Raw genomic sequence first — 24,221 nt, forward strand, 5'->3', positions numbered from 1 at the left:
AGACTTTGCTTTTTGTGCTTTTCACCCGATCACTCCAGACGCAACTGCCCCACTCAAGTGCAGCCCTCAAGATCACCACCATCAGGAAACTAATGTCTCCGCATCCATATGATGCGGATGAAGTTCATGACCCTCCCAACAGTTCTACGGATGATCTTGAATCAATATTAGAGTCCCTCACTTCCAGTGTCCCCACGGAGAAGACGGTTATCTTCCAAGGCACACACAAGGTCCTGAAGTCTGATAGCTTGTTCTACACCACTGCCACTGTCGCAGGCATTTCCCTGACCGCAATGATTGACAGCGGCTCTACTGGATGCACATTGGCTATGGCACGATGGTTAGTGTGCAACCCTGACATGAAACGTTACTCTGCAGATGACGTTGTCATTGTTGGATGTGGTGGTCATCAGGTGACGCCTTCGGCCATATGCGATTTGGAAATAGTGGTGTACAATTGCAAGCTAGCTGTGCCCATGTTTGTGGTGCCTGGACAAACCGACGACATAATTCTGGGCAGCAATGCCATTAAGAAAATCCTTCACCTGATGCGGAAGACTGAAGGCTACTGGCGGCTCATGTCAGAGCCCGGTAGTACGATTGATGATGACTCCATCCACTTTTTCTCACTGCTTTCCAACACAGAGAAATGGAAGGGTGGAACGATACCTGACAAAGTTGGCACGCTGAAGTTGCAGCAGTGTATGATGTTGGATATTGGATTGGATTGGATATGCCTTTATTAGTCTCACAGTGGAGAAATTTACATTTCACAGCAGCAAAGTGATGAAAGGAATGAAAGTAGAAAAACGAAATACATGAGCTGCTGGAAAGGCAGCCACTCTTGCAACCAGAGAGTGAACATCTTGTTTGGGCTAAGCCTCCCGCCTGCGCACCGATGTCAGTTGGCAGCACGGTGATAGTTGAACCAACCCAAACAAGGTGCAGATCACACCGATGTGGGGCGATGGATGGCTCCCAGTGAGGATCATCAACCCCTCGACTGAAAAAGTGGTGTTAAGAAGAAACGCAAAGCTGGCAGATGTGTTTCCCTGCATTGCTACAGAAGACTTGTCTGAACCTGACAACATCCAAATTTTGTCCCAATCTATTCAGAATGCCACCGGAAGGCCAAGGTCCAAAGAAGACATCAAAATAGCACTGGACAAGCTTGGACTACATGATCTGGACTTGGATGCGTATGCTGTCTCCGATACGTACGTGGAGGGACATACTTGGACTTGAAGCAGTCTTTTCACGGAACAGGATGGACTGTGGGGAGGCCTCTGAATTTGTGCACAAGATACACCTCGTGGATGAGAGAGCATTCCGCCTGCCTTATCGAAGAGTGCCACCCAGTCAATATGAAAAGCTGAGAATGACTCTCAATGAGATGGAAGAAAAGGGCATCATTCGGAAATCCACGAGTGAATATGCATCTCCATTGGTCCTAGTGTGGAAGAAGAATGGGGAGTTGCGCATCTGCACGGATTTCAGATGGCTAAATGTGAGGACACAGCGGGATGCTCACCCATTGCCCCATCAGGCTGATGCTCTTGCCGCACTTGGAGGAAATGTCTTCTTCTCCACCATGGACCTCACCTCGGGATTTTATAATGTACCCCTGTTTGAGGACCATAAGAAGTACACCGCCTTCTTGTCCCCATTTGGCCTACATGAATATAACCGGATGCCACAAGGCCTTTCGAACATCCCGGCTACATTCATGCGGATGATGCTTTCCATTTTCGGGGACAAGAACTTCACCAGCCTCCTGTGCTATCTTGACGATCTCATGGTCTTTGGTCCGACAAAAGAGATTGCGCTTGAGCAATTGGAAATGTTTTTCTCCCGCTTGAAGAGCCATAATCTGAGGCTTGCTCCGAAGAAGTGTCACTGTCTTCGGAGATCTGTGAAGTTCCTTGGCCATGTCGTCTCAGAGTCAGGGGTACAGACAGACCCTGAAAAGGTGGAAGCGATAAACAGTGTGCAGGTGCCCGACCTAATGGACAGTGATGGCCTCACTCCCTCGCAGAAGAAAATTAGATCTTTCTTGGGAATGGTGTTGTATTATCAGCACTTCATTGAGGACTGCTCCATCAAGGCCAAGCCCCTTTTGAGGCCTTTCAGGCCAGAAAACCCGTGGTAAAGCCAGACGAAGGTCGAAACCCACATCGGATACATCAAGTCATGTGAAGTTGACACCGGCGGACTGGACCACTGAATGTCAAATTGCCTTTGAGACTCTGAAGCACGATCTGTCAAATGTTGTTGTAATGTTGGCCCATCCTGACTTTGAGAAACCTTTCATCCTTGCTGTCGATGCATCATTTGACGGCATTGGAGCCGTCCTCTCCCAGCTTCAGCCTGACGACAAGGTTGCGAGACCAGTGGCATTTGCCAGTAAAACGCTGTCACAAGCCCAATTGAACTATCCTGCACATCGGCTCGAATTTCTTGCTTTAAGTGGGCCGTATGTGATAAGTTTTCCCCTGGCTAAAAGGCAGACATTTTACTGCATGGTCTGACAACAACCCCTTGACATATATCCTGACAAAGCCCAAACTAGACGCCTGCGAGCAGAGGTGGGTGTCAAAGCTAGCAGCATATGATTTTGACTTGAAGTACGTCCCAGGACCCAAGAACATAGTGGCTGATGCACTGAGTCGAGAACCCTTCGTTCAGTCTTGCGTGAGCCAAAGAACCCTACCAATACCTACTCAACGGAGTCCAAGGGGTCGTGAATGAGACTGTGCAGATGCTTTCCGTTTCACCACCAACTGTCAGGCTGTCCACATGGCTGGTGATCACGATGGAGAAGTTCCCCAGGGGGAAGCTCCTGATCAGTCGTCTGGAAGTGCAATTGATGCGCAGGAGGTGTCTACAGTTTTAGACGTCCATCAGACTGGCAGTACCTCTCGACTCCCTGGAGCAACCCCGATGTCACTACAGCTACCTGAAGAAGACCCTTCCATTGTCATTCCCCATAGTTACGTGACCTACAGCACCAAGATTCTACAGTCAGCCAAGTCATTTTCTATGTCCAGCGACATATGAGACCCACTAAACACGAACGAGCAGCTGATAAGCTGTGTGCTTTTGTTGCTGAGGCACTGGAAGAAGCTGAAAGTTCGTGACGGGACTTTTTACACAGTAGGGAAAGATCGCTACATGAACAGAAGAGTCTTTCAGTTCGTCATACCGGGGTCTCTGAAACACCAAGTCCTACATGGTGTTCATGACGCAGCTGGTCATCAGGGCTGTTCTAGGACACTCTCTTTGGCTAGTGAACAGTTCTTTTGGACGGGGATGGAGAAAGACATTACGAAACATGTAAGGTAGTGCCAGAGATGCATCTTGGGTAAGACCCCCGGGCAACCCTGGAGAACATCCGCACTTCGGCTCCAATGGAGCTAGTATGCATTGATTTTTGAACAGCAGAGTCCGGCGACAAGAAAACCAAGGATGTCCTCGTTGTCACCAACCACTTCTCAAAGTTGGCTCTCGCCTTCCCCTGCAGGAACCAATCGGCAAAGCAAGTTGCCCGCTGCCTCTGGGACAGGTTCTTCTGCATTTATGGGTTCCCCAAAAGGATCCATTCGGATCAAGGAGCCAACTTTGAGAGTAGGCTCATCAATGATCTTCTTGAGATGGCAGGGGTGCACAAGTCCCACACACGACGGGCTTTGCACCATTCTATTTGATGTTTGGACGTGTCCCTCGCTTGACATTATGTTCCATCATGTCTTGGAGAACGCCAATGTTGTCAGTCACAATGAGTTTGAAGCCGCGCAAATTGCTCAACAGCATGCAGCCAAGGAACAGACCCGCCACGCCCAGATCTACAACCGCAAAGTCAAGGGGTCGCCATTGGCTGTTGGTGACAAGGTGCTACTAGCCAATCGGGGCGAGAAGGGCAAGCGGAAGGTTGCGGACCGTTGGGAGTCAACACCTTATGACGTGGTGTCTGTGAAGCCGTTGATCAATGTGTACAGGATCCTGGATGATGCCACAGGCAGAGAGAAGGTCGTACACAGGAACTTACTGCTCCCGGTTGACTTCTTGACATTCTCGGGGCAGGCGGAGCCTGGTTCGTTTTCAGATGGGTCAGAGATGGACGCACATTCTGGGAGTGACAAAAGCTCAGTTTCTGATGATCAGGAGGACACTCAGCTGCACACTGAGAACTGGGTCATGCAGTCTACGGCTTAGGCAGAGGAACATGAGCACTTCTCTTCAGAGCATGATTCCGCCGATGCATGTCGAGGGGATGTCAGTGAGAGAAGTCAGTCAGTAGGCCATGACATAGCACATTCGACTCCTGACTCACCCCCAGATGAGACTGAACTTGAGGAGGTCATTTGCACACAACCACAAGACACACAGGGCCCCGTCAATTTCACAAGATGTGGTAGGACAGTTAAACCCCCTGACAGGCTGATTGTCATATCAGAGAGTCGGGATGCCAACATTAATATGGGTTTAATATGACCATTTGATTTTTTTTTGGGCTTGTGCTGTGTGCCAATTGTCGCCATTATCTTTATGGCTTCCCAGTAACGGGTGTAGTTATGTGCTGTTTTGTGAAATGTAAATGGCATTTCTACTAGTCTGTGATGGGAATGGGTCTTGAACCACCCTATTCCTTCACACTTCTGAAAGAAGAATTCCTATGATTGACTTCCTTGTACATCTTTGCCCGATAACCTTGTCTATTTTGCCTGTTGGTCTTTCTATTGTCTTCCGTGTGTATGTTGCCTCACTTCTGCATAATTTAAGGGGGGTGTATGTAACGGAGTTCTGCACTAGATTATTAAATTATGACAGAAGTGACGCAACAGCGCACAGTGTGGCAACAAGTCCCGCCCGTAGTTTCCAGAACAATCTGGACGATACTTATCGTGAGTCGCATTTCTCTGATGGTCTGGATTAATGCACATTTTCATGACAATATCTTATTTTGTTTCCCCTTTTGTACTGTCTAGTGTTATCTAATTAGTTCCCTGATTCCTTTTCAGTCCAGATTACTTTTTGTGTCATTATTTAATTCACGTTTTGTCGAGCGGAACTTTGAAGCACATTTGCTTCATAGTGCTTTTCTGTTGCGCAGTTAATCACCAGACGAAACCCATGCGACTTCACCCATCCCTTCTGCCATATTGTGTAGCAGGTAATGATTGTTTCATTTCATTTTTATTGCATAGTATTTAGTTTCTTGTGTCGTGTTCATCTGCATGTGATGCATTCAGGGACATCATGTAAATAACCGTAAACTTTTGTTGTTTTCTCTTTTTCTGTAAATAACCACTTGGAAATAAACCTACTTGGAAATAAAGATGACTCTGATTCTCTGATTCTATTGTCATACAAAACCACACCTTGATTCTCATGTATGTGCAAAGGAGATTTGCAAGGGGCTCTTTATAAAACATTCTCTGTTTCCTTCCTGTTGCCTAGAAGTGCACTTTTAGTTAACTTTTTGTTCAACCTTTATGTGGCTGCACTTTGTAACTCAGGAATTACATAAATAAGGCATAAAAAAAGAGGTTACGTCATGCCGTGTCCAGGTTGGGGTTCTTTAATTATTCTATATCATTACATAATTGTAATTCAGCTATTCGTGGTCACGACAATTTGCAGATGCGATTAGAGTTTAATTTGTCACTCCAGTATCTGATGAATTACAATTAACTGAGAACTAAAAAGTAACTTGAATGCAATAAGTAATTCCAAATTATTCATCACGGACAGTTATTGTGTAAAGAAGAATTTATGACTTTCAAACGCAAGTACTGTAACTATATCCATGAATCCCCAGGTCTGTGTTTGGACCTTGTCACCACTGCTTCTCTTCACTTGTGTTTATTTACCTATTATATATTTAATATGGGGCCATGATGTGCATGTCTGGTTGACAATGTTGTAATACATTTGTAGTGCAAAGCTGCGCCATACTATCCCAAGTTTCATCATCGCAAGTCAGTTCCACAATGCCGTTGCAATGTAGGAACCAAATGAACTTGTTTTCATTGACATTCAAGGTTCTCTGATAAGGCGCTACATTGAAATAGTACCTTGTTTACCTCCCACAAATATATTTGCTGCTGTCTCACCCCCTCCCCAGTGGGTGTGTATCTTTGCAAACATTGCAAATGAGTTCTGCGATAAGTAAGTTTGGCTGTTCATTTGTCATTCCCAGCAGTAATTTACTGACATGTAAAGTAAGTGAGTCAACAACAAGCATCTGCAAACTAAACGCTACTCTAAAAGCCAGACCTGGTCATCGAAATGAATGTCACTGTTGCCGAACATTTATTTACATCTCAAATGACACACGTGGAACAGTGACGAGTGGTGTTTCTTTATTTTTTTGTGTGATAATTCCTATGTAATTGAGGATACTCCAAACAATTGTAAGTCTGGATTTAATGTAAAACTTGTCCTTGAGCCTTTCCAAAGACGTTTGTATATTTTTTTAACCCATTTTTAACCCTCTTTTTACTTTTGCGGTCATATAACCAAAACTACTGTAAACAGATGTATAGTATCAGAAATAAATAAAATCTCTTTAAGATTACAAATTGAATGAAATAGAAGTCATAGAAGTTCTTTATTCTTTCTGTGAGCCGTGGTACCGCTGGGCCAAATGAAACCCAACCTTACCCATGGTGTCAAACCTAAAAAAAAAATACAATTGCAACAAAAGAAAAAAAAACAAACCACTACAAAAACAACATTGCCATGGCAACATATAGAAGCCGAAGAAAAGTAAGATCCACTCATGTTTACCGGAGGGCTTGAGAAATGCAACAAAAGTAAGAGAAAGACTGTTGAATTATGACATTTTGATGTGAAACACTATAATTTTTTCACTTACCTCAGATCCGAAGATGTTGTTCCTGTCGTGGAGGAGGATCCATCCCATCCTCCAACCAGGGACTAACCAGCGCTTTGCAAGACCACAACAGGATATGATTGGCACATCACTGCTGAGAGTTGCCAGGGAGGGGCTGTCACAACCTGGGAAAACCTGAGAAAAACAAACCAAATTTATTCAATCGTAGTTCCACTTTGCATTGGTAGGACACTGATTCGCAGTGGCGACCCCACAAGGGAAACAAAAGGAAAGGAAAAGAAGAAGTTCCGGTTTGGATTAGTGAGTGGAAGGATTTTTCTGACATGATTAATTACAGAAATACAAAATGTTCCATGAATCTTTTGCGCGTTACATTTTGTTCATTTAATAGACTTCTTAAATCAAAAATGTTGACATTAATGCCCAATTAAAAAATAAATACAAAATCATGGAAACATTTTTAATTAACTTTATTTATCCTGCAACCAAATCTGACCTAGATCATACAAGGTCACCCCAGGCATCCAACCAGACTATTTTCATTCAAATCTGATGTCCCATTTCAAAACAGTAGACTTCTTGTGTTGGGCCGTTTTCTCTGGTTCATGGCTCTTCACGGTGTTAGAAGATGGTAGTGAAATCAGCAGGAATCAAAGTGATGAACAGAAAGATGATTTTAATTGGACAGCAGAGACATTGTGAGGAGAAAGAGACAGGCTTCTGCTCTGCCCCCACCCAAGATGTTATTTATACAGAGGGCGGAAATGACATCATTTCAAAAGGGGCCTATCAGCTACGAGATAGAAGGATGAATATATATATATATATAAATCGTCTCACCCACCATGGGTGGTGTCTGTCCCCCATTTCAGCTCGGGTCCTCTACCAAAGGCCAGGAAGCTTGAGGGTTCTGTGCAGTATCCGTGATGTTCCCAGCACTGCGCTTTTCTGGACCGAGATATCCGATGTTGTTCCCGGGATCTGTTGCAACCACTCGTCGAGTTTGGGGGACACTGCCCCAAGTGCTCCGACCACCACAGGCACGACTGTCACCTTGACCTTCCAGGCTCTCTCCAGCTCCTCTCTGAGCCCTTGGTATTTCTCGATTTTCTCATGTTCCTTCTTTCCGATGTTTCCATTACTCGGGACCGCTACATCCACGACAACGGCTTTCCTTTCCCCTTTATCTATGACCACGATATCTGGTTGGTTGGCCATTACCATCTTGTCAGTCTGTATCTGGAAGTCCCACAGGATCTTTGCTCGGTCATTCTCCACCACCTTGGGAGGTGTTTCCCATTTTGACCTTGGGGTTTCCAGTCCATATTGCGCACAGATGTTTTGGTAGACTATGCCAGCCACCTGCTTATGGCGCTCCATGTAAGCTTTCCCTGCCAGCATCTTACACCCTGCAGTTATGTGTTGGATTGTCTCAGGTGCCTCTTTGCACAACCTACACCTTGGGTCTTGTCTGGTGTGGTATATCCCTGCCTCTATGGCTCTGGTAACTGGACTATCGATATATCCGATCCTGCGGCATGTAAATTTTCTCCTTGCGTTCATAGAAATAGTATCGTAATAAGCAGTACTATCGATATAACTGATATCGATATAACGAGACTTTAATATATATATGTGTGTGTGTAGTTTATCTTCTAACCTTACATATTTGTAGCGTGTACTGTATTCAACCATTCTTATTTCAGTCTAATATCATATTAAGTTTAAGTTAAGTTTAGTCGAAGTTGTTACTATATATATATATATATATATATATATATATCTATATATATATTTACAAACAACTTCGACTAAACTAACAAATACAAAGGAGTAGAAAATAAGTAACATTTGCTGCTTAAGAATGTGCATATAAAATATAGTTCTATCATCTTGAATCAGCAATTTTGACATCTATGCCTGTTTAAAAAGAAATTAATACAAAAATCATGTAAACATGATTTTTTGTTAAACCGCAACAACACCAGGTCTCAGGCACATTAGACCAGCCAAGGCATCCAACCAAACTACAGTATTTTCCAGTGTATGAGGCGCACCAGAGTATAAGGTGTACCCCATTAAATGGTGTATTTTCCAACTTTTTATATATAAGGCACACCGGACTATAAGGTGCACCTTCAATGAATGACAAAAATGTTCCAAATATAATATATACATATCTAATAGTTTACCAAATATAAAGCCCATTAAATTATAAGGCGCTACAGTAGAGGCTGGTGTTATGCACTACTTTTTCTTCGGGGGAAATGGAGTCGGTGGCTGCTGACAGTAGTTGTGGGACAGGGTTAGGGTTAGGGTTAGGGACACAACTGCGCAGGGTCATCTTTTGAAGAAAATCAAGGCTTTTGGTTGTGCCTTATACACTGGAAAATATGGTACTTTAATTCATATTTGATTGCATCTGAAATAAAATGCTCTGAAATATGATATTTTGACCTTTTCGCCTGATTAAAAAAAATGTTATTTAAAAACGTTTATTTCAATTATCCTGTGATCACACCAGCTTTAGGGCATATGAGTCCACCCGCAGGTATCCAACCACAGGACTGTACTAAAAGTTGCATTTCAAATTAAGTCTTTTGAAATATGACATTTTGACGTTTTCACCTGATTTAAAAAAAAACATTAAAATATTAATTTCAGTTATCAACCAGACCACGGCTTGGGCACCCTCAACAAACCCAGATATCCAATCAGACAACTTTCAGACAACTTTCATTATTATTATCCCTTTTGTTATTATTATCACTGACTTAAAAATTGGGTGAAATTTTAGTCAATGATGTAAAGTTCACACTGACTTATCATCTCAAATTCAAAACGCTTCTTGGTGCTTTTCTATGAGAGTGTTTCAACTCCCTTGGTAAACTCATAGTTGTTTGACTGCTAAGAAATTGTTGTAGAACATTATTTTAAATTCAAATCACTGACGCACATACAGATTAATGCTCAGTATTAACAATCAACTGTGCCGGCTGGCTTCATTTCAACTTTGTAACTGGTGGCTGGCCTGACCGTAGTATTGGTTCGCTTCCTCAGATCACAGAACCCATGTCATGAATAAAACCACACATTATTCATTCGATTTGTATTTTGCTGGCAGTGTTGGTGGCTGCCATGCATGACAAGAACCATTTAGTTTTTCAACTACTAAGTAATGCAACATATGACCCGAAACTACAGTCGGTGCGCAATAAACACATTACATAACAGTACATTCCAATCCCGGGGCGCTGGGATGTCACACACATGTCACACTCGCCACACTCACCACACAAATTCTTGAAAGACTAAATTCATCTTAACAGATGTGTCCCTGCAGAAGGCAGTCATGTTAACAATAAATATTCATTCGAGAAGAGCTTGCTTACTTTTCATGGCTGAGGTGGTACCCTGACTTGAACAAATATTTTCTCGTAAGATTATAATAGTCAAATACATTTGCAATAAGGCTAAACCGGTTTAAAAAATGCAACTTTTTTTTCATGAGGAAATTACGATAATTACTTTTGAACAGAATCATCTCTTTGATGACTACCAACATGTATGTTTATTTAAAAAGGGCATGGCTAGTTACTTCAGGATAGTCAACTTTGCATGACTAAAGTGATTGTCAACCAGCTACTTCATGTTTTTACAATTTATTTTTATAATCGAATGATTATTCGCTATGGTGATGGACAGGCTGACAGACGATGTTAGACAGGAATCTACTTGGATGACGATGTTGGCAGATGACATTGTAGCAAGAGCAAGGAACAGGTGGAGGAAAAACTAGAGAGGTGGAGGTTTGCCCTGGAAAGGAGAGGAATAAAGGTCAGTCGCAGCAAGACGGAATGAATGTGAGGAACCCAAGTACGAGAGTGAGGTTACGGTGAGAAGAGATAAAGACGGTGGAAGATTTTAAGGACTTGGGATCAACTTTCCAGAGCAATGGAGAGTGTGGAAAAGAGGTGAAGAACCGTGTACAGGCAAGGTGGAATAGCTGGAGAAAAGGTGTGATGTGTGAGTTTCAGATCGGATGAAAAGAAACGTATAAACTAAAGACAAAGCTGGAGATAGCAAATATGAAGATGTTAAGTTTCTCTTTGAGAGTGACCAGGTTAGATAGGATCAGGAATGAATATGTCAGAGGGACAACGCATATTAGAGGTTTTCGAGAGAAAGTCAGAGAGGCCTGACTGCGATGATTTCGACAGGTCCAGAGGAGAGAGAGTAAATATATTGGGAGAAGGATGCTGGTCCTTTAACTGCCAGGTAGGAGAAAGAGGAAGACCAAAGAGAAGGCCTACGGATGTTGTGAATGAGGACATGAAGGTAGCTGGTGTGAGAAGAGGATGCACAAAACACAGTTAGGTGGAGGACACTAATACGCTGTAGCGTCCCCTGAAGGGAAAAGCCGAAAGGAAAAGAAGATTCCCTGTGAATTTATATTTATAGTCAGATGTACAGAGCTGTAAAAAAGTATTTGCCATCTTTTCACATTCTTATTTTGTTGTGTAGTTCCCCGTTTTAATGTTTAAGATCATAAAATAAATGTAAATATCAGACCAAAGTAACCCAAGTAAACATCCATTCTCTGTTCTGCTTATTCTCACTGAAGGTGTCACATGTGTGCTGAAGCCTATCACAGCTGATTGTGAGGTGGGCTACACCCAGAACGACTTGCCAGCCAATCATGAAGTAAAAGTAGACAAACAATCATTCAAATCTTATGGCGCTCCATGAAGTCATTCCCTGCACCATCTTACACCTGGCAGGTATGTGTTGGATTGTTTCAGATATCTCTTAGCACAACCTATACATTGGCTCTTGTCTGGTGTGCAATAGCTGTGCCTCTACAGCTCTGGTGCTCAGGGCCAGCTCTTGAGCTGCCAGGATGAGTGCCTCTGTGCTGTCCTTTAGGCCAGCCCTCTGTAGCCCCTGATCGAACTTCTTGAGATCAGCCACTTCAGTTATGGTTCATTGGTACATCCTGTGTAAGGGCTTTTCTTCCCCTAATGGTCCCTCTTCCAACACCTCATCCTCTGTTCCCGATTGTCTGAGTCATTCTCTGAGTCCATCATCCGTTGGAGCATTCTCTTTGATGTATTCATGGAGCTTTGCTGTTTCATCCTGGACAGTGGTTCTCATATTCACGAGCGCCCGGCCTCCTTCTCTACGGCTTGTGTACAGTCTCAGGGTGCTGGATTTGGGATGGAACCCACCATGCATGGTTTCGGGTATTAACATCCGTGGTCTGAATCTCTTCTTTTGGCCACCTTATTATTCCTGCAGGGTATCTGATCACTGACAGGGCATTGCTGTTTATTGCCCGGGTTTTGTTCTTGCTTCATAGGACTTGCATAGCTGGCTTCATAGGACTTGCATAGCTGGCTTCATAGGACTTGCATAGCTGGCTTCATAGGACTTGCCTCACCCGCTGGAGGTATTTGGCCGTAGCCACTTTCCTTGTTGCCAGTTCGAGTTTGCCAATGGCTTGTGGTATACCGAGGCACTTGTAACTGTTTTCAATGTCTGCTATTGTTTCTTCGGGAAGTGATATCCCTTCAGTGTGTTCTACCTTGACCCTATTAGTCACCGTCTGACTACATTTCTCCAGCCCGAATGACATCCCGATGTCACTGCTGTCGATCCTGGTTGTGTGGATCAGGGAGTCTATGGCCCTTACGCTCTTAGCATACATATTTATGTAATCCATGGAGAGGAGGTGACTGATCGTAACTCCATTTCTGAGGCGGTATCTATAGCCTGTCTTGGCGATTACTTGGCTCAGGGGGTTCAGTCCTATGTAGAACAGCAGTATGGATAGTGCATCACCTTGGTATTATAATACTACTACTACTACTACTACTACTACTACTACTACTACTACTACTACTACTACTACTACTACTAAATAATAATAATAATAATAATATAATAATAATAATAATAATAATAAGAAGAAGAAGAAGAAGAATACATTTTATTTCAAGCGCCTTTCAACGCTCTCAATCACACTTTACAGTCACAGACAAGCATAGATACAATAATAAATAAAATACAATTATAAATAGAATACAATAAATAAAATACAATCATAAATAAAATCAAGAGATAGAGCTACACAGAAAATGCAATTTTAAATAGGTGGGTTTTGAGATGGGATTTGAAGGTAGGAAGAGAATCGCTGTTACGAATGTTGGGAGGAAGTGAGGTGAGTATCTGCCATATTTGATGGACACTTGGGTAAGTGGCTTGCCATTAGCTTTAAAATATGGATTTACACATCCTCAATGATTTTCCAGCGAAGACTCTTTGGGTCCTGTTGACCTTATACAACTCCAAGCATTCATTGATCCATGTGTGTGACATTGCGTCATAAGCTTTCTTGTAATCAATCCAGGCTACGCACAGGTTGGTATGTCGGGACCTGCAGTCTTATGCGACTGTTCTGTCAACGAGCAGCTGTTGTTTGGCGCCTCTGGTATCTTTTTGATCTATGTGCCAACTTATTTTAGCCGCAATGATTACTGGTTGAGTCACATCCATCAGCAACAGGTTCATTTGTGCTGTACCTCTTCGGTATTGGCCTTTTATTGACACCTCTCTGGGCCTCCGTCAATTGACTCACATCTTTCCGAGCCGCCTTTATCTTAGCCTCCAGCCCTCTTTTCCATGGTGGGTAACATATCTCATGACTTTCACGGTTCCTCTTATAGCCAAGCATCTCTAGGATCACTGATGCTGAAGCGTATATCAGCTCATTGTTTTCCGTGATTGTTACGGGAGGGATCGCCCTCAGTGCTGTGTTCCCAGTTTCCATGAGACTTTCAGGTGGTACTTCACATAGCCGTTGTAATCGATTTCTAGGTTTCCAGCATTCATTCTGGCCATGATCTTATCTTTCAGGTCAGTTGGTGCCACGCTCAGCATTTCATTCATTGGGGCTGGTCTCCCTATCTTATCATCTGCCTTCACTGGGGCTTGCGTCCCAATGTCTGGTCTGACCTCCTCCTCTGATCTGGAAGCCTGGGGTCCTTCACCTCGGAATTTGTGTTGTACCTCATCAATCCCAAGTAATCATAGCAATTGCCGTTTGTGAATGTTGGAACATTGAGCTACTAGTTGTTTCGTGGTCAACTGTGACTGTGGGTTTCGAAGTAACAATTCAGCCCACGTTCTCTGCATGTAACCCCTCTGACTAGGGTTGCTTGAGTAGTACCATTCCAACAGAGCCATGTTATTGCATCTCGCCTTGTTCCAGTCACCCATTTTCATCTTCAACAGTAGCCAAAATGGAACTGTATAGTGCCACTTAGCAGTTTTTTTGACAACGATCCTAGTGCAGCGTGTTCTACCGGAAACAAATTCCTTGTGTGTCCTACATACTTGGCAATAAAGATGATTCTGATTCTGATTCATCAGGGTGCTCTGGTTCCCCAGCACCTGACGCAGACCTTGTTTGGCCCGGCGCTATGTGCAAAAATGTTTGCCCCAATTGGGAATCAAACCCTCGTCTCCCATATGCATTATGAATGCTGGGTCTTGTTTGTTTTCTGAGAATCTACTGCACCTACTGGTAACTTGTCTGTCATGTAACAATAAGAAATACAGTATACTAAAAACCAGGGATATTTTTGTTCGGCACATTGCACTGCTATTATTTTGAAAACAAGAGAGAGAGACTGTCAACCTGATGTGACATTTCACAAACTGTTCATTGGACTCACCATGTTGCTGTAGACTTCATCTGCCAGGATGGGCAGACAATTTCTGGAAGCCACTGTGGAAAAGATTAATCAACATTTATTGAAGGGTTTTAGGTGCAACAGCTGTGACAGTATTCCCGGTGACCTGCGAGAATCTTTTGTAAGTGCTCCGTGGTGAAAACAGAACCACATGGGTTGGATGGATTGGTAACAATTAAAAGGGAAGTCCTGTCATCAACGAGGCTCTCCAAATGTTGCAGATCCGCCTCCCATGATTTCTCTGCCTATTTTAGAGGAAATAAATAGATGTGCATTCTATTAGTACTGATGTAAGGTTGTTCAGTCCATCACAGACAGATACCCATTTTTAGCTGACAACTGACAATAAAAAGGACACTAAAAATAAAACCAAAAAGACTGAAGCATTTCAAGATAATAATAATAATAATAATAATAATATATATATATATATATATATGTATCCCTACTGTCCTGACATGGCGGTGCCGGACTCTATGATAGGGGAGCAGAGGACTACTCCCTGCGGCGTCACTGATTGGTCCTATTGTTTGACTAACGACTGGTCTGATTGCCCCACTTCCTCCGGTATCACCTCATCAGTATTACTAATCCTATGTTGCCTAAGCAGGCTATTGTATGAACGATCCAAATTGAACCTTACCCCACCATATCGGTTTAATGAAGGATTTAGTTGTTTTATGAAAATCGCTTCTTTTACTCCAGTTTCAAACCATCTATGTTCTTTAGCTAAGATTTTCACCTCATTGTTGTCAAATGAGTGGTTGCTAGCTTTTAGGTGCATATGTACTGCCGATTGAGGCCCACTAGTATTATCCCTGCAATGCTGATAGTCTTTTTTTGAGAATTTGTTTAGTCTCCCCAATGTATTGCTCTTTACAATTTTCATTACTTTGTTTTTCATTTGGCAGCCTATCTTTTGGATGCACTAATTTTTGCCTCAAAGTGTTTATCGGTTCGAAATAAGTAGGAATTTTGTGTTGCCAAAGGACTCTTTGTAGTTTTTCAGAAACTCCTGCAATGTAAGGTACTGCTACTCCTCTCCTTTTTGTATCTTCAGAGTTTTTGGTTTCATTCCCTATTCTTTCTTTCTGACATTTGTTAAATGACCACTGGGGTACCCACACTTAGTGAGTGCTCTCCTGAGGTTTTGACTCCTTTTCTCTACCTTCGACGCTTGTTGGTATTAGTTTAGCCCTATGCTGGGGGGTTCTGATAACTCTTAGTTTGTCAGAATCAGTATTGGTCAGTGTGCGTAGCCTTCCTAAAGACTTCTGTTTTTAGCACTCTGTCCTCTTTTATCATTACTTTACAATCCAAAAAGGCTAGTTGGTTCTCTTTAATGTCCTCCAGCACCGCCATGTCTGGACAGTAGGGATATATATATATAGGGCCTAAACTACCAGTAAGACTTTAGTTTGCTCACGAAGTTTCTTGGATAAGAAGCGAAACATCCGACACCTTCAAAGAAGTACAGATGACGACTGAAGAAACCTGTATATATATATAAAGGTATTTATATATATATATATATATGTCAAAAGACACAACATACCATATGTGGTATGTTGTGTCTTTTGGCATTCACCATTGGATTTAGATGCTTATTTTGTAGTATCTACAATACTATCTACATTATAACATGAATAACAAATAGACGGACCGACAGACATACCTACGGATGGACGGATGGATGGACAACTGCAATATAACTTTAAACACTGAATACAAATTCATACCCACAAAGATGGAATAGCTTATTCTGAGGTGTTAATTTGACAGGTGTCTTGGTGTAATTTACACCAGCCAACGGGTACGTTCAAGGAGAAGAAGAAAGCAATTTGCAGTTTGACTCCTGTCAATTTGTAGGATATTAACCTGGGGTGATCTTTAACTTACAAACCTAATTCCAATGAAGCTGGGATGTTGTGCTCTACACAAATAAAAACAGAATGCAATGATTTGAAAATCATGTTCAACTTATATTTAATGAATACGTGACAACGATTTTGATATATTTAATCTGAAATTTGATCAACTTTATTATTTTGAGCAAATAATCAAACCTAAAGGACAACCGACGTCTTCGGACAAGTTGTGTCCATAATTTGTAAAATGGCTTCAAATGACTTCTACTGAGCGTATTTTACAAAGATTCCACCGCATATAGCTATATTTTACGTTTTAAGACTCACGCTCAATATTCAGGAAGTCTTGTTTTTGAGTTGGTGACGAGTCTGTACGTGACGTCACGAAAGGACCGCCCTTGACCGTAAAAAAGACACTTTGTAGCGGTCCTTCCATCATGTCAATGTATTTTGCTGTACTTGTCTTGTCTGGGGACCTCGTGTTGCACCCAAAAGTCACCAGAAGGCCAGAAGAGGGCGTCCAAGCGCCATATAAGGAATTTATCAGCCTGTGGAAACGGAGGAGGCCACAGGAGGTCGCCATTTTGTGCCTCTTTTTTTGGGTGAGAGATTTTCCCCCAATATTGCCTCAAAATGGCACAAATAAATTCTTTAATCGATTGCAAACATGTATGCTTTCCTCTTCAGAACTATTTGAATCATATTCATAACTGGATGTGTAAGAAAGTATATTCTCCGAATCTGAAGCCATTGTTTTGATTCACAAGCAATGCAAGACGTCTTGGCGTGATGTCACGAATTGGGGGCGGGACTTTGTGAAAATGCTCAATTCGCAGCTCAATTATTTGCAGATTTTGGACACTTGAAGTCATTTTTATTGGTGTTTTGCATTTGACTAAAAATATCATACTGCATGTTTTGGGTATTTTAGATGCTATAAAACGTTTTTCTGGTGTCAGTTAAAAAACAAAAAAGTGACGTCGGTTGTCCTTTAAATGTTATGTCGACAGGTTACTAAATTTTAGGCTGAAAAGCTTAAATCGGAACAGGTTTGGTACCATGATTGTTATTTGCTAGTGAGAACCACATGGGTAACTGACACATCTATGAAGGCACCATGAATGCAAAAAGAGTTCGGGTGTTAGTATGGCCGGCCTCCAGTCCAGACCCTGTTTCTCATTGCAAATGTGTTGCAATAGATGAAGTGTAAAATAAGAGAACTGGAGAGGACTGTTGGACGCCTGAACCGGTGCACCAAGCAATAATGGGAAAGAAAAGTAAAGCTCCAACAAGTATTTTCACTTCCAAAATGTCTTTTGAACGTTGCCCCCCCCCAAAAAAAAGGTGATGTAACAGTGGACAACATGATCCTGTCCCTTCGTTTTCCCAAAAGTGATGCAATCATAACATTCAAAGTTAATAATTATTTGCTCAATAAAATAAAGTTGATCATGACATACTGTATGTTGTTGTGGGTGTTCATTCAAATAAATCTAAGTAAAAAATGATTTATAAATCATTGTATCCTTGTTTTTTATATTTAACACGTTCATCCATTATCATGGAGTTTCTCAACGAACAGAGAAAGTGCCTTGCATTAAAAGACTTCCGTTTTTAAAATGGTTGTATTTTTTAAATTATTTTTTCATGACACTGCTTAAGTTGATGACAAGTGTTTAGCACTGTTAGAGAGTGGGGGATGTTCCCTCCGTTGCACATATTGCATCAGAGTATTGACACATTCTGACCCTTTGCAGCCCTTTAGCAATAGAAGAGCTTTTCATTTTTGATATGACCAAAATACCTTTTGTTGAATTTTGTTGGAATTTAATTTACATTTTGTGTTGCTGAAAGACAGTTTATGGACTTTTTTGTGTGTGTGTGTGTGTGTGTGTGTGTGTGTGCTTGTGGGGGGGGGGGGGGGGGGGGGGGGGGGGGGGCTAGGGTACACAAAAAGAGAAAAACTGTGATGGACATGATCAAGGGGATCATAACGTCAAACATACCAGCAGGTTGTAGAATTTGACCTCGATGCCTAAGGATAATGCCAGAGTCTTATATAATGAAAAGCCTGGACGTGGTACCAGGATGTTGTCCCCAGGATTGCACAAGACACTGATAGCCAGGTCAATGGCCTGACTACAGCCACTAGTCAAAATCACATCCTGCATAGGAGGAGGAGAGACGCTTACAAGGACGGCAACACATTACGGACCTATGAACATGGTCTGTATTTTTCCTTGTCATGCTGCGGGAATTTTCAATGGGTAACAATTCCATTTGAATTAGAATGCAGACATCTCACCTCTGCTTCGAGAGGAGCCTCAGAGCAGCTGTAATAGTTGGCTACCACCTGCCGGCTCTTTAAGTAACCTGCCAAACAAAAATAAAGAGGAATCTTAAGATACTAGGAAACAATCAATAGCAAATGAAAGAGAAGAAGAAGAAGGATGCATGTACACTAAAATGTAATGCAACGTTTCCATCCGAGACACCTTTCATTTTATGAAACAATTGATGAAACAAATGATACGGTCCATTTTCCTATCTGCTTTATCCTCACAAGAGTTGTTGTGGGTTACTGCATCCTAGCCCAGATATCTTTAGGCAGTAGGGGGGGTACACCCGGAAACGAGTGCTAACCAATCACTGGGCACACAAACAAGAACAACCATTCGTGGTCACACTCACACCTCGGGACAATTTAGAGTATATTCACTCAACCTGCCTCGCTTGTTTTTGGAATATGAGAGGAAACCATAGTATCCAGAGAAAATCCACGGTGTCAAACTATTTTTTTTTTGCCGCGGGCCAAATTGTATTTAACGTTTCCTCTCAAGGGTCGTTACGAATTTGGGTAAACCATTACAACGCTTCATCTCCTCCACATATTCCATACAGAATGCACAACAAATTAATGAATACGTAACTAGTTTTCAAATCTGAAGTCAAGAATAATGACTGTTATTGTGGTTTACATGGGACAATTTGAAATATGTGTTCGCACTTTAGCAAGCATCATGGTGTCATCATCATGGTGTCTAAAATGGTGTGGTGGGCCAGATTTGGCAACGGGGATTGACAACTGTGTTTGTTTGTTGTAATACAATCTCCGCAATCGCGGCCTCCAATTCAAGGTGATAAAAAAATATATATATATATATATATATATATATATATATATATATATATATATATATATATATATATATACACATAGTGATGTACGTCCACCAAGCGACAACAGTTGGTCACGAAGTGAGCGATACACCCGTACGCCTTTTTATGTGTTGGTCAGCATTTTAATGTCCAATTTCATGCATAAAATAATGTATAAAATACTGTACTAAAAAGGTAAACATTCAGCGTGTTGGAACGGATTATGGTCGAGAACCGATCTCTCTCTCTCTCTCTCTCTCTCTCTCTCTCTCTCTCTCTCTCTCTCTCTCTCTCTATATATATATATATATATATATATATATATATATATATATATATATATATAGATAGATAGATAGATAGATAGATAGATAGATAATCATTTTCTGACAGACAAAACTCACCAATAGAAGGAGCATAGCCATTGTATTGGTGCGAATTGATCGCATCTTTCATGGCTTGAAGCACCGCATCATCTGTAGGAAGGTTTCCACAGACAGTTGGATCCCCTATGGCGCACATGAGCAAGTCAACTTTGTTTTAGCAGTCAATAATAATAATAATATTAATAACACATTTTATTTATAAGCGCCTTTCAAAACACTCAAAGACACTTTACAATGTTTTATGAAAAGGAAATTGGAAATTGCTGAGACATGCATTGTTCAGTCATTGACTAAACACATCACTGTTGAAATAATTTTGTCTTGCTATTCCGTTTATGCAATGTCAGTACTCTGATATCACAAACAACCTTCTCACCAATCGAAAGGCTGATCATGGCTTTATCCGGATGTGGGGAGAACTTCATCCCATCAACGATGGCCCTTATGGGATTCAGGGTTTTATTAGCCATCAAGGAAGGCTTCACTTGCCATGTCTTCCTGCAGCGCTTGTCTTTGACAGGAGAAGAATTTCCACCGACACTGGCATCGTGAATGGCTTTCCCATTGAGCCCATTCCGATTCAGGTGTTTGCCATTGCCATTCTCATTCATCTGAACCAAATTCGATTTGGTATCATTCCTGGAACTGAACAATGATTTTTGGAACAATGAAGCTGAGGAACATTTTCACTTAATTATTGAAATATGACAAACGTTTAAAATATGATTTACTGAGTCAACACAATAATGAAAGTTATTTTGATTGGATCTACTCTATAAGTATTATTAATATTATTGTTATTTATTAGTATCTATAATAGTAGATGTACCTTTACTGAAGCACAAGCATGAAAAGTCTGGTGACTGTTTTCTTTTCCTTTCTTACAATTGTACTTTCTGCACTTTATTACTGTATTGTATATTTTATATGTTCAATCAACAAAAATGTAACAAACAAACAAACAAAGTACGAGTCATCAAGCAGACCAACCATAAATGTATCTTAATCAACACCATAACCAGCATTATGAAAATCACTCAACAGAACTCACAAGACGCAACTCACAGCCTCGATTTCATAGTAAAATCCCCAGAATTAGAGCTGAATAAACCCGGCACCAATGTCTTTTTCAGTGAAAAATTATAAATTAGATGAGCTCAACTTCATCATCACCAGCATGATCATCACCACCATGATCATCATCATCATATCATCATCATCATCATTATCATCATAGACCAAATACTTTGCCTCATTTTAAGGAATTGAAAAAAAGGTTACTAAAACATCATATCTTCTTACCTCATGATCAACTGAGTCAGATTTTCCAAATTCAGCTCGGGTGTACATAAAGTAATCTTGCAATCATGAAAGTGGAGGGATTTGATTGTCACTTATAGCAGGACTTCAAAAAATGGGTGTTGAACCCAGCCCATATTTCCATTGGTGGAGGCTGAGAGGGTTGCGCCGCAACACCCCTCTTACGAACGAAAACCACACTTCCAACCCTCACCAGTACCTCTTCGATGTTCAACAGAGCACACACTTTCTGATATTGCAAGAAGTGCATCAGGCACCCACCTCACAGCAGGGATGCACATAAATTCAAGTTCACGCAGAACTGATTAATCCATATTTAGTTTATATCATGTTCTATTCTGTAGATTGGTCCACTGACGGAAAAATCAGTGACTGAGTAACACAGATGATCAATTTTAACTTAATAACTTCTCATTCGACTATGACTCGTGTAAATCTAATTTACTGAAGCTAATATTTCATTCCTATTCTAGTTGTGTATTCTATTCTTTAGCAAAAACCACCAACTATTGTCAAATATCATTCTTCTATTCAAGCTGAACGAATAATGCCAACTAAAATATGAATAAGTACCTTAATAACTGGAATATGTCGTTGAAACCTTTCCAAAAGTTCATTCTTTGACGAGCCTGTCCCGAAATGTACCTCCTGTGAAACCTTCCACTCCAAAATATTTGTTTAACAGAACTGCAGCCTCGGGAGCGAAAGAGCTTTTCACACAGGTAAAAAAAAATGTGCGTTCCAATTATAATCCAATTCATATTTAGTTAAATAACATGCTAAATTCAACAGAATATGCAGTCCAAAATTATTGACTTCAAATTATATTTATATATAATATTTTTTTAAGCTGCATATATAAGATGCACAGTCATAGCATGGATGTTTTTAACAAATTGTTTGGGAACAAAGTGTACATTGCATGTTAAAACTGACTTACTCAATTCAAGAAAGTGTTGTGGCTGTAACTTCATGTTATCTATTACCTGCATAAGTACCCAGCAAATGCACTTCTACAGCAAAATAATTCCAGATTTTTTTACAACAGCAACTATATGTCCATGAGATTAGCCATTTATCAACAAATGTTGTTTAACTTAGTGCGTGTCAGAAGCTTCTAGAATAGTTTTTTTTTTAAATCAATACCATCAGAGAGAAAGAAGAGTTTGGAAAAAACACAGCAGTTGGCACGTCCTCCCCATGATTGTGTTTGTATTCCCTTCATGGAAAAATCAAACAACAATAACAACCGTGTATTAATGAGTACAATGATTTGTTTGGACGTTAAAGAATATTCCTTAGCCTTCTTTCAAAAGTGTGACATAATTGTGTAGTACATGTATAGTGTTTTTCAGTCACGTGCGGTGAGGTTCATGGCTGGTGAGGCACTGACGTCATCACAGTCAGATTTACAAACATGAACTCTACAGAGTAGTTTATTCACCATTTGATTGGCAACAGTTAACGTGTTTTGTTTAAAATGTCATGTCAGCATTCTTCATATAAACTGTAGCATAGAAAAAAAAGAATAAAAAAAAACTGATTATCGTGTTACCTTTACTTATAAATGAAGTCCATGCGCCGCTCCTTCTGACGAAAGGCGTCGATAACTTCTTTGTAGAAGCCTTTGTAGAAAAAATGACTGGATGGTTGCACTTAACTTGCTAACTGTTTACTGTAGCTTGCTCTCAATAATTCTATTATTGAGCCTGCAGCCAAGGAGGCGCAGGAAGAATATGTAATCACCAGCGCCCCCTGTCATGAGGCAGGAGAACTGTGTGCCTCAGCTAAGCACACAGTTTTGATAAAAATAAAATTAAATAAAAACTGTAGTACAGTGTTTATAATGTAAAGTGAGGCAGTGCTTCACCTGTCATCATGGAAATGTCAAATGAAAAAATAAATTAAACAGTTATATTTATTTAGTGATTTGTACTTTAAAGTTCTTTTCCAGTTAACTTTAAAGTTTTTTTCTTCAAAACCGCTGAATTTTCACATTTACCGTTCAAATACTAAGCAGAGAGGAACGGTGAGGCAGCAGCCGGCTGAGCCTCACCATGGATTGCGCATCGATGAGAAGGTTTCTTCAGCCGTCATCTGTACTTTTTTGAAGGTGTCGGACGTTTCGCCTCCTATCCAAGAGGCTTCCTCAGCGAACTAAAGTCTTACTGGTCGTATCGGCCCTATTTATATATCCCTAATGTCCAGACATGGCTGCGCCGGACACAGCAATGTTAGGTCCCTACTCTCAAGTTGGGGGGAGCAGAGGACCACTCCCTGTGGCCCCACTGATTGTTCCTACATTCCTGACTGGCCTGTTTGCCCACTCCCTCCGATATCAACTCATCAGCATTACGAAAGTTGCCTAACCTGTTTTGCCTAAGCAGGCTATTGTATGAACAATCCAAATTGAACCTCACCCCACCAGACCGGTTTAATGAAGGATTTAGTTGGTGGTCTGGTGGGGTGAGGTTCAATTTGGATCGTTCATGCACACCTATGCACACAGTTTTGATAAAAATAAAATAAAATAAAATCTGTAGTACAGTGTTTATAATGTACAGTGACTGTACATTATATACACCAGCTAAACTGTAGAAATGTAGTTCATATACAAAAAGCTTTTGAACACTTTAATAGCAATATGCAGAGGGACAGCAATGCGGTCTCACTGCAGAGCAAGCCAGCACAGTTAGCATAGTGATTGCGCAATCCATGGTGAGGCTCAGCCGGCTGCTGCCTCACCGCTCGTCTCCACTTAGTATTTGAACGGTAAATGTGAAAATTCAGCGATTTTGAAAAAAAAAATCCAAAAATGGTGAAGTTAAATGGAAAAGAATGTTAAAGTACAAATCACTAAATAAATATAACTTTAAAT

General features: G+C 41.1%; 1 protein-coding gene across 3 annotated transcripts in view; it reads right to left on the minus strand.

The window, feature by feature from the left end:
• tat (tyrosine aminotransferase) overlaps positions 1-21,994 on the minus strand; it is a 36,619-nt gene extending 14,625 nt beyond the window's left edge. For 2 of the 3 annotated variants that reach the window (XM_088997568.1, XM_088997565.1), the window contains exons 1-8: positions 21,917-21,994; positions 20,400-20,668; positions 20,042-20,146; positions 18,784-18,851; positions 18,485-18,643; positions 14,717-14,855; positions 14,593-14,645; positions 6,878-7,030 (exon numbers count right to left, since the gene is read on the minus strand). In XM_088997568.1, coding sequence (XP_088853694.1) covers positions 6,878-7,030; positions 14,593-14,645; positions 14,717-14,855; positions 18,485-18,643; positions 18,784-18,851; positions 20,042-20,146; positions 20,400-20,668; positions 21,917-21,960 — 990 coding nt within the window. In that variant the 5' untranslated portion in view covers positions 21,961-21,994. Of the gene's footprint in view, positions 1-6,877; positions 7,031-14,592; positions 14,646-14,716; positions 14,856-18,484; positions 18,644-18,783; positions 18,852-20,041; positions 20,147-20,399; positions 20,669-21,325; positions 21,372-21,916 lie in introns of those variants that run through there. The other variant, XM_088997567.1, reaches the window with a different exon arrangement.
• Between the last annotated feature and the right edge of the window lie 2,227 nt (positions 21,995-24,221).

The sequence above is a fragment of the Hippocampus bargibanti genome, linkage group LG05, assembly GCF_051943395.1.
Source record: "Hippocampus bargibanti isolate YZ-2025 linkage group LG05, ASM5194339v1, whole genome shotgun sequence".
Classification (NCBI taxonomy): Eukaryota; Metazoa; Chordata; class Actinopteri; order Syngnathiformes; family Syngnathidae; genus Hippocampus; species Hippocampus bargibanti.